Genomic DNA, 13,577 nt, shown 5'->3' on the forward strand with positions numbered 1-13,577 from the left:
TCTGTGAAGACACGTTTCACTTTCGTGTTCTATACCGATTCCTATATAAGAGGGATCAACCACATTTTTTTTTATTAATTGTTTGCTGTTGCCCCGAGGTACGCGCGTGTCCAAAATTTATAAAGGCTCGGTTTTCAACATTCCCCTCAATGTTGTCTAGAACCAGAGTACAGCAAACACCAACAGAATTGGAGGACGCCTACGCTTCGCCTTTAAGAGTGGGACGCGATAGCATTCAAATATCCCTGGCTGCTTATCAGGCTTTTTTCTCGTATATTCAAATTACAATCCGACGCTATCACGCTTGTAGGTTGTGGTTAAGTCATACTTTACGATTTTACAGCGTAAGCTGCTAAGGCTCATTCACACCGGCGACTTGAGGAGGTCGCACGACCATTTGCGACTCGCGACCAAAAAGCGACCGAAGGCGACTGATGTTCACACCGGCAAGCCCGGCTAAGCGCGACCGGCAAGTCGCAATCCCGGAGATTATCGTTCTCTGCGAGAACTCTAGGAATCTACGCAGTTCGCGCGCACTTCGCTGGCACTGTGTAAATTGGTTTCGCGTTCCGGTAACAACCATGGATATCGATTCGAGCAATGGCTGGATTTTGATTAGAGCGAACAGGAAGACGTCGTCCCTGTGCTGATGTGCTCTGCCGTGGTGTCAGCTATGGCAGCGCGGAAGCCTCCGAAGAAAACTCGACGCTGGTGGGTGCGCCCGCGTGCCTCCGCTCGCGTGAAGTGGCCGGCCACGCAAGCCGCCTCCTGCCTGAACTTTGAGCGGATGACAACGAGTATTATCGAGAGTAACTTGTAATTTCTAGTTCGCATTGAGTGATATTTGGTGCATAATATTAAAAGCGAAGCTGTTCACCCGCTGTTCACCTTTGGGTGGTCATCCAATGAACGCCAACGAACGGCTTTGCGTGCTCATCCAACGAACGGCAGCTGGAAAAAATGGTTTGTGTTGGTGCTTTTTTTTGCTGCTGTTTAGCTTCCAGTGAATGCGACCGCGTACATTCGACACGTTGCTGCAACTGCTGCGTTCCAGCCTCACAAGACAAGACACCAATTGCCGGCCTGCAGTGTGCATATGGTGGCGTGGACATTGCATTTGGCGTGGATGACGTCGGATAAAAACACATAACATCACTTTCGGCGCGGCGCTGATTGGTTGAGCAGCTTTGCGACCATGGTCGCGCGACGGAAAAATCGAGCAGCGAGCGACTGGCCCAAAATGGTCGCCTTTCGATAAAAGCGACAATTTGCAATTTGATCGCGCGACCACTGCCAGTCGCCGGTGTTAATGAGCCTTTATGGGCTCATTCCAATAGCCTTTTCGGGTCGCGATGATGCCGCCGCCGCCGCCCCGTAGCCTATGACCACCGCCGGAAATGCGAAAAAAAGTACCTGCTCTCCGCCGGGATCAAAGCCAGGCCCAGTGCGTGGCAGGTGGATACTCTACCACTGAGCCACGCAAGCGCTTGCTATCTGAGAACGGGAAAATGTACCATAAACGCGCCCTACGCAGGCGCAGACGACGAGATGCGATTCAGACACAGAACGCAAACAACGCGGTCCCAAGCCTCCGCCGGTATGGTGGCTCCATCTAGTTAAGGCGCCTGCAAACGCAACCTTTCAGCCAGTGTGCATTTTGCTGCCGCCTTAACTAGATGGCGCTAACGATGATGGCGCTAACCATGATGATTAGCCACAAATCATCATCATCATCATGCTCGGGATCGCGTTGATTGCGCTAGATTGGGGGCGTTGCAATGGGAGCGAATGTGACAGCCGTAGTTGCATTGTCGGCTACTTGGCTGGGCCGAACGGCGCTAGCCGTCGGCGATGGAACGCGTCGGCGTGCATGTGCGACGGCGTCCCAAGCAGGCCGCGTCGGGCGCGTTGCAATGGGAGTGAATGTGACAGCCGTAGTTGCATTGTCGGACGCTTGGCTGGGCCGAACGGCGCTAGCCGTCGGCGATGGAACGCGTCGGCTTGCACGCGCGACGGCGTCCCAAACGCGTTCCTGACGCATTCACTCAAATTACTAGTTAGTACTGTCGAAACGCTCGTCTAGCTTACGCTGTGACTGTGCTGCGTGTGCCGCACCGAGCTGGCATTTTTTTTTCTAACAGATTTTACTTTGAGAAATTCAATTTTTGTTTACTAACGTCTTACGCTGTGGAGGGCCTGTGTGGTCGGGGTGGTTGGCGATGATGTGGTTTGGCATGATTATTTCCACCAGACGCCGGTGCCTAACGCCAACGCAGGCACCGACACCAACGCCGGATTTTTGTGACGCTTGGCCGTTAACGCTCTCGTGTTAATACTTGTAGCAAGACCAGAATGGATTGCGAGAAGCGATCTGACAGCGTGCGCGTTCTGATACCAAAGGCACTTCTTCAGAGGTGCTTCGGTATCTCTTCATTGGTACCGTAATTCACGCCTGTTGAATGAACATAGGGATGCAAAAAACGACTTCGCGAAAGCGCTTGACGCCTGTTGAGGTCACGTAAAGAAATGACCACGCCAAGCTTGAAATTTCCCCCATTGTAAACTTTATCATGGGTCTAGAAATCGTGTGTTGGCGCCGCCTTAGAAGAACACTCTGTGGCCATTGTTCAGGTAAAATTTCCTAACTAGGCGAGCAGCTATTGGAAGAAGGCACTGGACTGGGGATATCTTTGCAATGAAACTTGATATTGAAATCGCCGAGAGCCGTTAATGAATTATAGTGACTCCTTCGGTCGAGCAGCGGCATTGTCCAACATTCGGTGGACCTGAGGGCAAATTCTTATTTGAGGCCCGTTTATGAATACTGGAATGCCATGAACTAAAATACGCTTTATATTCAGTACTATAGAGGTAAGAGGCGGAAAAGGTACCCGCGCTTACATATTTGTCCAGTCTCACCCAAGAGCCTACCTGCCACAAGACGAATATGTTCATATGAGCATTGACTGAGTCAAACGGAGCCATACATACATGAGCCTTATATCGGGGTAGGTGTACATGCTTGCACCCTACCGCGATATCGGTCTTAGAATAAAGATAGTTATATCATCTAAGATACCACTCTTAATGATCCTCACATCCAAAAACAGAAAACAGGGAGCGTATATCATTAAGGTATCCATGCCATTACGTTTAAGTTGAAAGCATTGTTCGTTCTACAGGCTTCGTTTGAGAAACCTGCATTTCGTTCGTATTTCACAGGATGCAATTGTCACGAATTTCGGCAAACTAAAGAAATACAGCACAAGGTAATTCTAGACATTCCCTAAAGTCGTCAGATGCCATGCATTGAAAGGTCCCAAATATTTACATTGAGTCCATCGACGTCATCTCGTCGTCGCTGCTTCCAATGACACGTAGTAGACCCGACGTCGCTGTGTCGACGTTCGGCCCCCGGTTGACCTGGTCAGGGGGTCAGTACGGTGGGGTGATCGAAGCGCCTGGACCACCCGGTGAACTCCTCTAGCCTGCGGATCGTAGCCACAGCGAATCCCGGAGACGGCGCCGTCAGTCTGTAGCTGATGTCTCCGATAGGGCGCCTGCTCAGCTCGCGAGTCGTAGCCGCGGCAGCTGAAGAACAGCTTCCACTGGGTTGCCGTGATCCACCCGTCCCGTCTGGCTTCCAGCTCCTTCTGCCCGTCGTAGTCGCAGAGCGTAGCTGAGCTGCTCTCTTCTGCTACGTGTCCCTTCTCCGCCTTGGCCACGTAGCCGCACGCGCATTTTGCCCACTTCTTCTTCGTCCATGCCTTTCGTTCTTTTTTTTTTTTTTTTGATTGGACAGTTTCGTATTTTCTCACTTCTTTTTTTCTTCATTTCTTGCACAGCCTCCTCGTGCTTTATTGTCCTCCTCAAACCTTTTTCTTTTTCTTCTCCCTGCTTCTTTCTTGGCTCATTACAGTAACGCATATTTGTATACACGCGCACACGTACACGCGCGCACGCACGCAAGCACACACACACACACACACACGCACACGTACATACATACGTGCGTACATACAGGCATACATACACGAGTGGGGCAAACAACATGATGTTCAGACATTTTCTTTTTTATAGGAAAACGTGTGGTTTTTGAAAGGAGAACAAGCTAGAAGGTAATAAATTTTAATCCGTTTAATTGGCATTTTCTAAATAATAAATAATAAATCAGTAAACAATGTGAATTGAAATATTGGAAAGGTTTTAAATAATAAGTTATATTTTAGTAAATTACTAAATTAACTCGGTATTCTCCTTGTGTCGCCAACGAACTCGCATACGGCACTGCAAACGTTCCTGTGGCTAAAACTGAATGTAGATGCCCCAAAGGATGGAATGCTTTCATTGTTTATAGCAATGCCTATTTTTCGGAATGGAATTTCGAAGTATTTATTTCTCTGGATTGAGAATCGTCGGCAGGTTAATAAAAAAGATCACCAGTCTTTCCCCTGTCGAGAAAATGGGGGTAAGCGAAGCTTGGCCGTGTGTGTATCTGACCTTCGTGGTGATTTTCTTTCTTTTTCTCACTCTCTCTTTCTTTCTCTATCTATCTATCTATCTATCTATCTATCTATCTATCTATCTATCTATCTATCTATCTATCTATCTATCTATCTATCTATCTATCTATCTATCTATCTATCTATCTATCTATCTATCTACTTCTTTTTCTTTCTTTCTTTCTTTCTTTCTTTCTCTCTTTCTTTTTTGTCCCAGGTTGTGCTATTGAGCACTTTCCTGCACTATTGCCAGGATCGGTCCATTTTTCAGCGTGACACCACCACCACGACCACCACCACCGCCGACACTTGTGAGCCTATAAAGCTTCGCTTAAACATGATCAATGGCTTCAGGGTCTTTGCAGAAATGACATAGAGCGGACATCGCCAGACCAGACCTGTGTAGATAAAAATGTAGGGGTACAATGCGGCATCGTAATTTTGTGAGGGAGATTTCCAATTTACGTGTGGGACACCAGTGATTGTCCCAAGGATAAAGCAAATTGTCTAAGTCTGGTATTTTGAATGTCTGTTTTGCAGAGTATTTTAAAAGAGATAGTTTTCTAAACCTCACCGCGTTGATAGAAGCAGAAGTCGGCAGACAGAATATACGTGACTGGTCCATGTAGGAATGGACATGCAAGTGTGTCGGCCATTTCATTTAAAAACAAACCACGGTTACCTAGTCCCCATATCAAGCACACCATACGTAAGGTTGAAGGGATAAATGTTTCTAGTTCAGTCAAAACTCTAACGTCTGAGGATGAGATGAGTGCTGTGCACACTGACAACGAATCGGTTACTATTACAGCTGTCGAAGAAATTGCAGGAAGTTTTCGAAAAGCTAAAGAAATTGCTAATAATTCTGCTTGAAATACAGGTGTAAAATCAGGAAGTCGGATTGAATACGACCAGTATAGCGCCTCTGAAAAAATGCTTACAACCGCTTTCTCTTCGCACACTGATTCATCCGTCACTATTACATCATTGATATTCAATTGCCCTAAATGATCTAGTAATAATCCGCTTAGATATCTAGTTGGCAGGAGTTTAGCATTGGAGGAAAATATGTCGGCGAATTCAATCCTAGTAGCATTTAAGGGCTTCTTGAGGGGAATGATGTCGCGTATCTGAACATTTAATGGTTCTAGTTGCGCTTGCACAAAACGAACCTGCGGATTGTATGGACGGGACCATGTTTCTTCAAAGAACGCAAATCTTTGCTTAATAATTACATACTGTGATCGTCTCAATGGAGATTCGTAAATGATTCAGTAGGTTTTTACTGTAAGGATGCGGAATCTGGATAATCGAATGTGGGTTCTCGGGCTTCTTGATATAATACATTATTAGCAACAAATTTTGGCAATCTAAGACAAATTCGGGGAGCCTCTCGCTCTAGAAGAACGAGGGGGTTAATCTTGTATGCTGGCCCACCAGAGAATAAAACGAAACCAAATTACAACATGGGTCGAACATACATACGACAAATCATGATGAGAGTATCCATGCGTAGCCCAGAGCGGCGGTGACCGAGTTTGCTAATCATGCCAACAGCGCGCGCGCTGCCTTAGACGTAACATGTTCGATGTGGTTGCGCCAACTAATTTTGGATGGTATATAACGCCTAGATACTTAATAAAGTCACGTTAAGGGATTATTTCCTAACGGTATTGGAGGAAAGCGTTAATAGGTATATATAAGGGAAATACAAGCAAGGCACTCTTGTTAACATTTATTGTCATATAAGGATCTCAAACCAATCTTCAAGTATTGGCAAATAAGATTGTAATATTCTCTGCAGTGATTGAATATGACTCGCTCACGCAAAGCATGCCATGTCGTCTGCGCAAACATACACTTGAACATCATCACACATTGCAATTGAACTCATTAGATTATTAAACAAAATAGGAGAAAGAACGGAACTCTGTGGAACTCCTCTGGACTTCTTATATTTTGACGTCGAAACGCCGCCTTGGGAGCAATACAATTTTGTATCTCTTAGGAATTCATAAATACAAATTCTAATATATAAAGGAAAATTCATGCTCTATTCATATTCAGGAGAATGACATGCTCTAAACTGTCGTATACCTCACCTATATCAAGAGCCACCAGCGCTACATACTGCCGCCTGTGTCGAGCAAGCTTAATGCGTCCCTCCAAATCAACGTGCGCGCACCAAATCGAGCATCCCGGTCTAAATCCAATCTGACATGAGCTCACTAATGTGTTATTAGTTAAAAACCTCATTATACGGTCATATAACACTCTTTTTATTAGTTTCATAATTAAGATGGTAATGCAATGGGCCTTATGTTGTCCATATGCAATCCCGCGCCTTGTTTCTTAAGCAGGGGGAGAATCTTAGCAAGCCTCCAATCTGGAGGAATCCAGCTGTTCTTAAGGGAGTAGTTGACGATATTCAGTAGGTTTCGTGGATACACGTCAAATAATATTTTTAGCATGCTCGTTGTGATACCATCTGGACCTGAAGCTGAGTCAGGTAACAGTCTCACAACGTGCGCAAGCCCTTCAGTCGTTACATTTATAAAATTGTCCTCGGATGCAAGCCTGAAAAAGATCAATTGTAACTGAGTTATAAAACGGATTTCTAATCCTCTGGCAATTTTTCCCATTATTCTCATAAATTTTAGGCGATAGGATTACTGAATCAATATTTACGGGCGGTGGTATAGCCTTGCGAAAACGACGAAACCTAAAAACAAATCGCCGGCCCTTCCACTCCGTGAAGATGGTTAACCATTGAAGCTGCATGAAATTTGCGGCTTCGGTGTTCATCACTGGGTTAATCCCGAAGGTTCGTTAAAGTATTTCTCAATTATGAGGTTACACACACGTTCGGCTGCGACGGAGAGAACGACGTCACTGACGGTATGCCCGCAGTCCGCCGTTGTCGCTTGCGTTCGATGTTTCGAGTATGCTCGGCGGCGTGGTTAGCAGCATTCATCCGCCATTGTCGCTCGCGATTGCTAGAAATTAAATTGCTTCTAACGTAAGACGTTGAATGGTTTTACTTCATTAAGCAACTGTTCATACCCGCGTAAAGGCGGCCTCCCCATTACAACGACAGAAGAGAAGCGAAATTCTACGCTAGAATGATGAGCTGCAAGAAGACCCAAACCCTGTGCTATACCACCGAATTTACCCCGATGCATACTCCCCACTCTGCAAAGCCTGCGAGGCCCGCGCTGACCTTGATCACATCATCTGGGCATGCCCGAAAGCTACACCCACCAACACTCACCGCACTAACACTACACACATCATAACTACGGCCGAGCAGTGGGAGACTTTACTGCTCAGCTTGGACCCAGAAGAGCAGCTCTGGGCCGTCCGGATGGCCGAAGATGCCGCCATAAAACAAGGGCTGGCCGCCGTCTGAGGAAGGGGAGGCCTGGGGGTTAGTCTCCCAACCCCCGCCGCCCCCAGACCCCATCATGGACAAAATAAAGTTTTATCTCTCTCTGCAAGAAGATGACGCTCGAGCAAATGCTGATGATGATAGTTTTTTGTGCACAGACGATATTGCCTTGCGATATACGATTTCGCCTAGACATATGAAAAAGCGCCTTTTTATTGTCATTCTTCGACAGAAAATTATAGCGTTTTTCATGGTAATTATTCTTTCCTAATGAAACTGTTCGTTTAAACGTAGCTGCTGCATACGTTTATTACTCCAATTTGTTAAGAAGTTTTTTCCACGCAGCCTCTCGGCGTCTATAATCTCGTGCACAGTCAGGGTTCCACCAGGGACAGCGGGAACTACCTTTTGCTGTCGATATTACAAACTCAGATTTCTTTAGGGTACACTTCAAAACCGAGCAAAGGCTCATAGCTTTAGTGTATCACGTCATATCTATCAAAGAAGACAACGTGGACTCTAACGTTTTCATAAATTTTGAACAGTCCACGGAAATATGTGCTTTCTCTCTCTAACTTCTTATTCTGCCTTTCCTTCCAAAATTGTTGGTGGTTTCGTGCTGTCGGCGTTTATTATTATGCTTATCATTATTTAAATAAATAAGATAAACAGCCAGGGACAGGCCAGCAACTTAGCTTGGAAGGACGCCATGCCAGCACGCCTAAAAATGGAAGAACAGAATCTGCACAGCAAAGAAAGATAGAGGTAACACAAACAAGAAGAAAGAGAGAAAATGGGAGACGGCAGATTCCGCGCACAGAAGGAAGTCCCCTTTCGTTCTCGACAGGAAGTGTGCCACTTTGTACATCGTTGCTACAGGGATGGTCAGGTGTTAAACACCTCTTTCCACATTATACCGTTTCCCTCATACCGTTTAATAAAATTAAGCAAGTGCTACAGGAGGAGGAGGAAAAAGAAGAAAGGAAAGGCAGGCTGGTTAACTGAATGCACGTCCGGTTGGCTACCCTACATGGGGGAAGGGGTTTAAAGGGATAAAAAGAAAGGAGAGAGAGTTAAGAAAGTACTCTCAGTATGAATATGTGCGATTTTCAAACACTTCACAATCGGTCACTGAGGCCAGTCGACTTCATGAACTGCAACAATGCCCGCGTCGCTTTGTGAGCCTGCGACGCGTGGGGCCACGGTCCAAGAATCTTTGTCTCTGAAAACGGTCTGCTGTCTAATCGGTTTAACGTACTCCGGAGAATGTCGTGTTCAATGTCATAAAGATTACGAAAACACAACACGTGCTCGATCGTCGCCTCACAGTTGCACGACTCACAGATTGGTGTGTCGGACATGCCTATAAGGAATGAGTAGGCTTTCGTAAAAGTACTCCTAACCCAGAAACAGTGTTCTGTACAGCTGCAGCATGGACCGCACCGACGTGCCCCAGAGACAAGGACCTTTCATGGAGTCCCCACTGCATCTATACATGAAGCGGAGACCAATTTCGGTTGTACATATAATGAAGTTCCTGTGTGGGAAAGCAGGTGTTCCACGTTTGTAAAATCTGAAGGCGAAACCCCACCAGCTGTGGAAGAAGACAATGACGACGAATGCGCGAGCATTGGCACGAGCGCATCTCTCTGACCACGTGACTCGCGCAATCAGGTACGCACTAGACACATCTTTACTAAGCCACAACCGTGGCAGTAAAGAAAGAAAAAAAAAGCAGCCGTGACTTCAGGGAAGCGTACTCGTCTCCCACCGCGAAGGCTCAGGTTCGATTGCAACCCAGACCGAAATTTACCAAATTTTCTTTTCAAAGCAACTAATTTACTTTGTTTACAGAAATCTCCCTGAGAAATGTGACGTCAATCCGAGCATTTTTAAACGTGTTGTTACTCATTGCGGCGTCGGCCATTTTTCGTCACGGCACAGTTTCGCAAAGGTCTGTAAGGTTCACTGCAAGGTCGCCGCCAACATAGCCACGTAAGCTTTTCGCCTTAAAAAATCAACATATACATTTTTCGGTTGCTTATGTCCCATATTTAGAAATTTCGGTAACAATTACCATTAGGTTCGCGCGGAGTAATTTCACATTGCTTCCGATGTCAAGTTCCTTCAGTACAATCCATACGATGTGCACTCACAGCATTTGTTTTTCGTGACTTTGCTTTTTCTCTCCGCTATTCTTTCCGTTTTTCACTTCCCCTTACCTTTCCCCCAGTGCAGGGTAGCAAACCAGAATATTTTCGGGTTAACCTCCCTCCTTTTCCCACCCCGTTTCTCTCTCTCTCTACATCGATAAATACAACTGTCGTATATAGCTTCGTCCAAACGCACTGAATTATGTGATCGAACTGGGCGCCGCCGCGGGAGCACATGAAACTGCATGATTCGAGCGACGCTAATGTTGATATTGATGATACGACGCGTTTTATAGGCCACGCTCAGCGTACACACGCACGCGCACGCACACACGCACGGGAACACACGCTCAATCACTCACACACGCACAAGCACGCACAAGTACGCACACATGCACGAACACGCACAATCGCTTACGCACGCATGCACAAGCTCTTCACATTGCTAAAAAATGTGATGCGATACGCCACTGTCACATTCATGTAAACGCGGCTTATGAAGGCTTCCGTAAGTGGAAGGAGGTGGCTGAGTGGGTAAGTCGTTGCGCTGCTGAGCACGAGGTCGCGGGATGTAATCCCTACCGTGGCGGCCGCATTTCGATGGAGGCGAAAATGCAAAAACGCCCGTGTGCCTTCGTTGTATTGCAAGTTAAAGAGCCCCAGCTGGTCAAAATTAATCCGGAGCCCTCCACTACGGCGTGCCTCATAATCAGAACTGGTTTTGGCACGTAAAACCCCAGAAATAAAGATATAAAGGAAATCGCACGAAGCGACTGAAGGACGTGAGTGACATCTTTTTGCCCGGAACGTGCATGTGCGTGCGTGCGTGTGTGAGTGATTGTGCGTGCTCGTGCGTTTAGTGCGTGTGTGAGTGATTGAGCGTGTGGTATAATTGTGTGTGATTGTGCGTGCGTACGTGTGAGTGATTGTGCCGGCGCGTGCGTGTGTGCGTGCTTGTGCGTGCATGTGAGTGATTGAGCATGCATGTGCGTGCTTGTACGTTCGGACGCGTGCGTGTGTGCGTGTGTGAGCGATTGTGCATGCGTGCGCGCGTGTGCGCGCATGCCTCCGTGTGTGAGCGATTGTGCGTGCATGTGTATGCTTGTACGTGCGGGCGCGTGCGTGTGTGGGTGATTGTGCGTGTGCGATTGCGCGTGTTTGTGCGTGCGTACTTGGGCGTGAGCGTGCGTGTGTGCGTGCATTAGTGATTGTGCGTGCGTGTGCGTGCGTGAGCGTGTGTGCGCGCATGCCTCTGTGTGTGAGTGATTGTGCGTGCGTGTGTGCGTGCTTGTGCATGCGTGCGTGTGTGAGCGACTATGGCTGCGCGTGCGTATGTGCGTGCGTGTGCGTGTGTGAGTGATTGAGCGTGCGTGGGCATGCATGCATGTGTGCGTGCGTATGTGCGACCTTCTGCCTGCGTTAACCCACCCCTCAATTTTTATCTACACAGGTCTGGTCTGGCGATGCCCCTGTATCTCATTTCTGCAAAGAATCTGAAGCCATTGATCATTTTTATTAACCTGCCACCAATTCGCAATTCGAAGAAATAAATACTTGAAAATTCTATTTCGAAAAAAAAAACTGTTGAGCACGAACCGCTTGCTTTGGAAGACGACGACAAACGGGGGAGCAGTGGCACGAGCGCGTGCCGAGCACGTACAGGAGCCGCTTGCTTACCCTCCCTGACTATAGGCTCCCTACCTGACTACGACAGGAGACGCCGCAGCTCGCGAGCGCATAAGGTGCTTCGCACCTGGAATAGGCATTGCTATAAACACTGAAAACATTCTACCCTTTGGGGCATCTACATTGGGTTTTAGCCACAGGAACGTATGCAGGGACGTATGCGAGTTCCTTGGCGACACAAGCAGAATACCGAGTTAATTTACTGATTTATTATTTATTATTTTAGAAAATTCTAATCAAACAGATTAAAACGCATTACCTTCTAGCTTGTTCTCCTCTCAAAAAGCACACGTTTTCCTGTAAGAAAAAAAAACATCTCTAACATCAGTTCGCTTCGTTGGATAATTTCAAATGTTCCCTGACATATATTCCCTCAAGTTTTTCCCCCGCCCAACCTGTTCAACCGCCGGTTTCTGTGGGCCAGCAGGCAAGCAAGCGCACAATCTTGATCACTAGGGAACGAGAAGAAGGACATCGTACGGTTAGGACCAAGCCTCAGGTCGACTTCAATAAGCCAACGTACAAGGTAAGTCGTGCGGGATCCTTTCCTTTGACTAGACCAGCGGCTAATAGATATTACACTATCTAACAATTTAATTCCATATGCAATACACCGTATAGATGTTCAATTTATGCGTGCAGCCGTAGTTCGTACTCATGTATGTATGTATGTATGTATGTATGTATGTATGTATGTATGTATGTATGTATGTATGTATGTATGTATGTATGTATGTATGTATGTATGTATGTATGTATGTATGTATGTATGTATGTATGTATGTATGTATGTATGTATGTATGTATGTATGTATGTATGTATTATGTATGCGTGTATGTATGTATGTATGTATGTGTGTGTGTATGTATGTATGTATGTATGTATGTATGTATGTATGTATGTATGTATGTATGTATGTATGTATGTATGTATGTATGTATGTATGTATGTATGTATGTATGTATGTATGTATGTATGTATGTATGTATGTATGTATGTATGTATGTATGTATACATATTTTATTCCAAGTAAAATACAAAGTAGTATTCGTGCCCGCGGAAGCGTAATCGCTTGTGGGCGGGACACGGCAGTCGCTATAGTGCCTACTCAGCACATACACATACCCGAAAAAAGAAAGTAAAAGAGTATTGTACAGTATATGAACAGCACACTTGACTCAAATAACACAAGGATGATGTAAGACATTATCAAAGATAATCTAAATTAAATGAAGAAATCAAATAAAACACAATAAGCAATAATACTCAAGAAGCGAAGTTACAGGACAAAGTAGTAGAGCACAAATATTATACACTGATAGGCAACCAAGATTTCAAAGCAGATTTCAATTGTTTTACCGAATGAAAGCACAACATTTCCTGAGGCAACTGATTAAAGTGAAAGGAGACGTAAAAATCCCGGCTATCTCTTTCCATAATGTGTATATATTTTAGGAAGTTTATAACGGTACACTACTCCTCTTAAGACTCGTGGTTTGCTTTCTAATTGTTTGAATTTACAGGTGAAGTAATTGCTGATAACCACTACTCGCATAAATAAATTATGTAAAGAAGTAACTTCAGCCGCCCTCATTTTTGAAATGGTGTCTAATTCATCACAGTTTGTGCCATACAATATGTTTGCTGACAGCCGATGTAAAACTTTATCAATTTGTTTAGCTCGTGAGTGTGAGCAGGAACCATACACAGTAATACCGTACCGCAGAATCGATTCGCCCATCGCTTTGAATACAGTTTTACGCAGCTGAACAGAACTACTGTGTTTAATTCGATATAATTGGAGAGAAAGCAGTCGAAGGCGCTTAACTATGTGTTCTACATGATCA

At 45.7% G+C, this 13,577-nt stretch overlaps 2 protein-coding genes across 2 annotated transcripts in view; both read right to left on the reverse strand.

Moving 5' to 3' along the window:
* Positions 1–13,577, reverse strand: part of LOC125944976 (uncharacterized) — a 35,189-nt gene that overhangs the window by 17,052 nt on the left and 4,560 nt on the right. The window contains exon 2 of the mRNA XM_049666464.1: positions 3,424–3,716. Coding sequence (XP_049522421.1) covers positions 3,424–3,716 — 293 coding nt within the window. The remainder of the gene's footprint in view (positions 1–3,423; positions 3,717–13,577) is intronic.
* LOC119448697 (adenosine deaminase-like) overlaps positions 1–13,577 on the reverse strand; it is a 52,123-nt gene that overhangs the window by 7,165 nt on the left and 31,381 nt on the right. The gene's annotated exons all lie outside the window — the stretch shown is intronic.

Source organism: Dermacentor silvarum, chromosome 4 (assembly GCF_013339745.2).
Source record: "Dermacentor silvarum isolate Dsil-2018 chromosome 4, BIME_Dsil_1.4, whole genome shotgun sequence".
NCBI lineage: Eukaryota > Metazoa > Arthropoda > Arachnida > Ixodida > Ixodidae > Dermacentor > Dermacentor silvarum.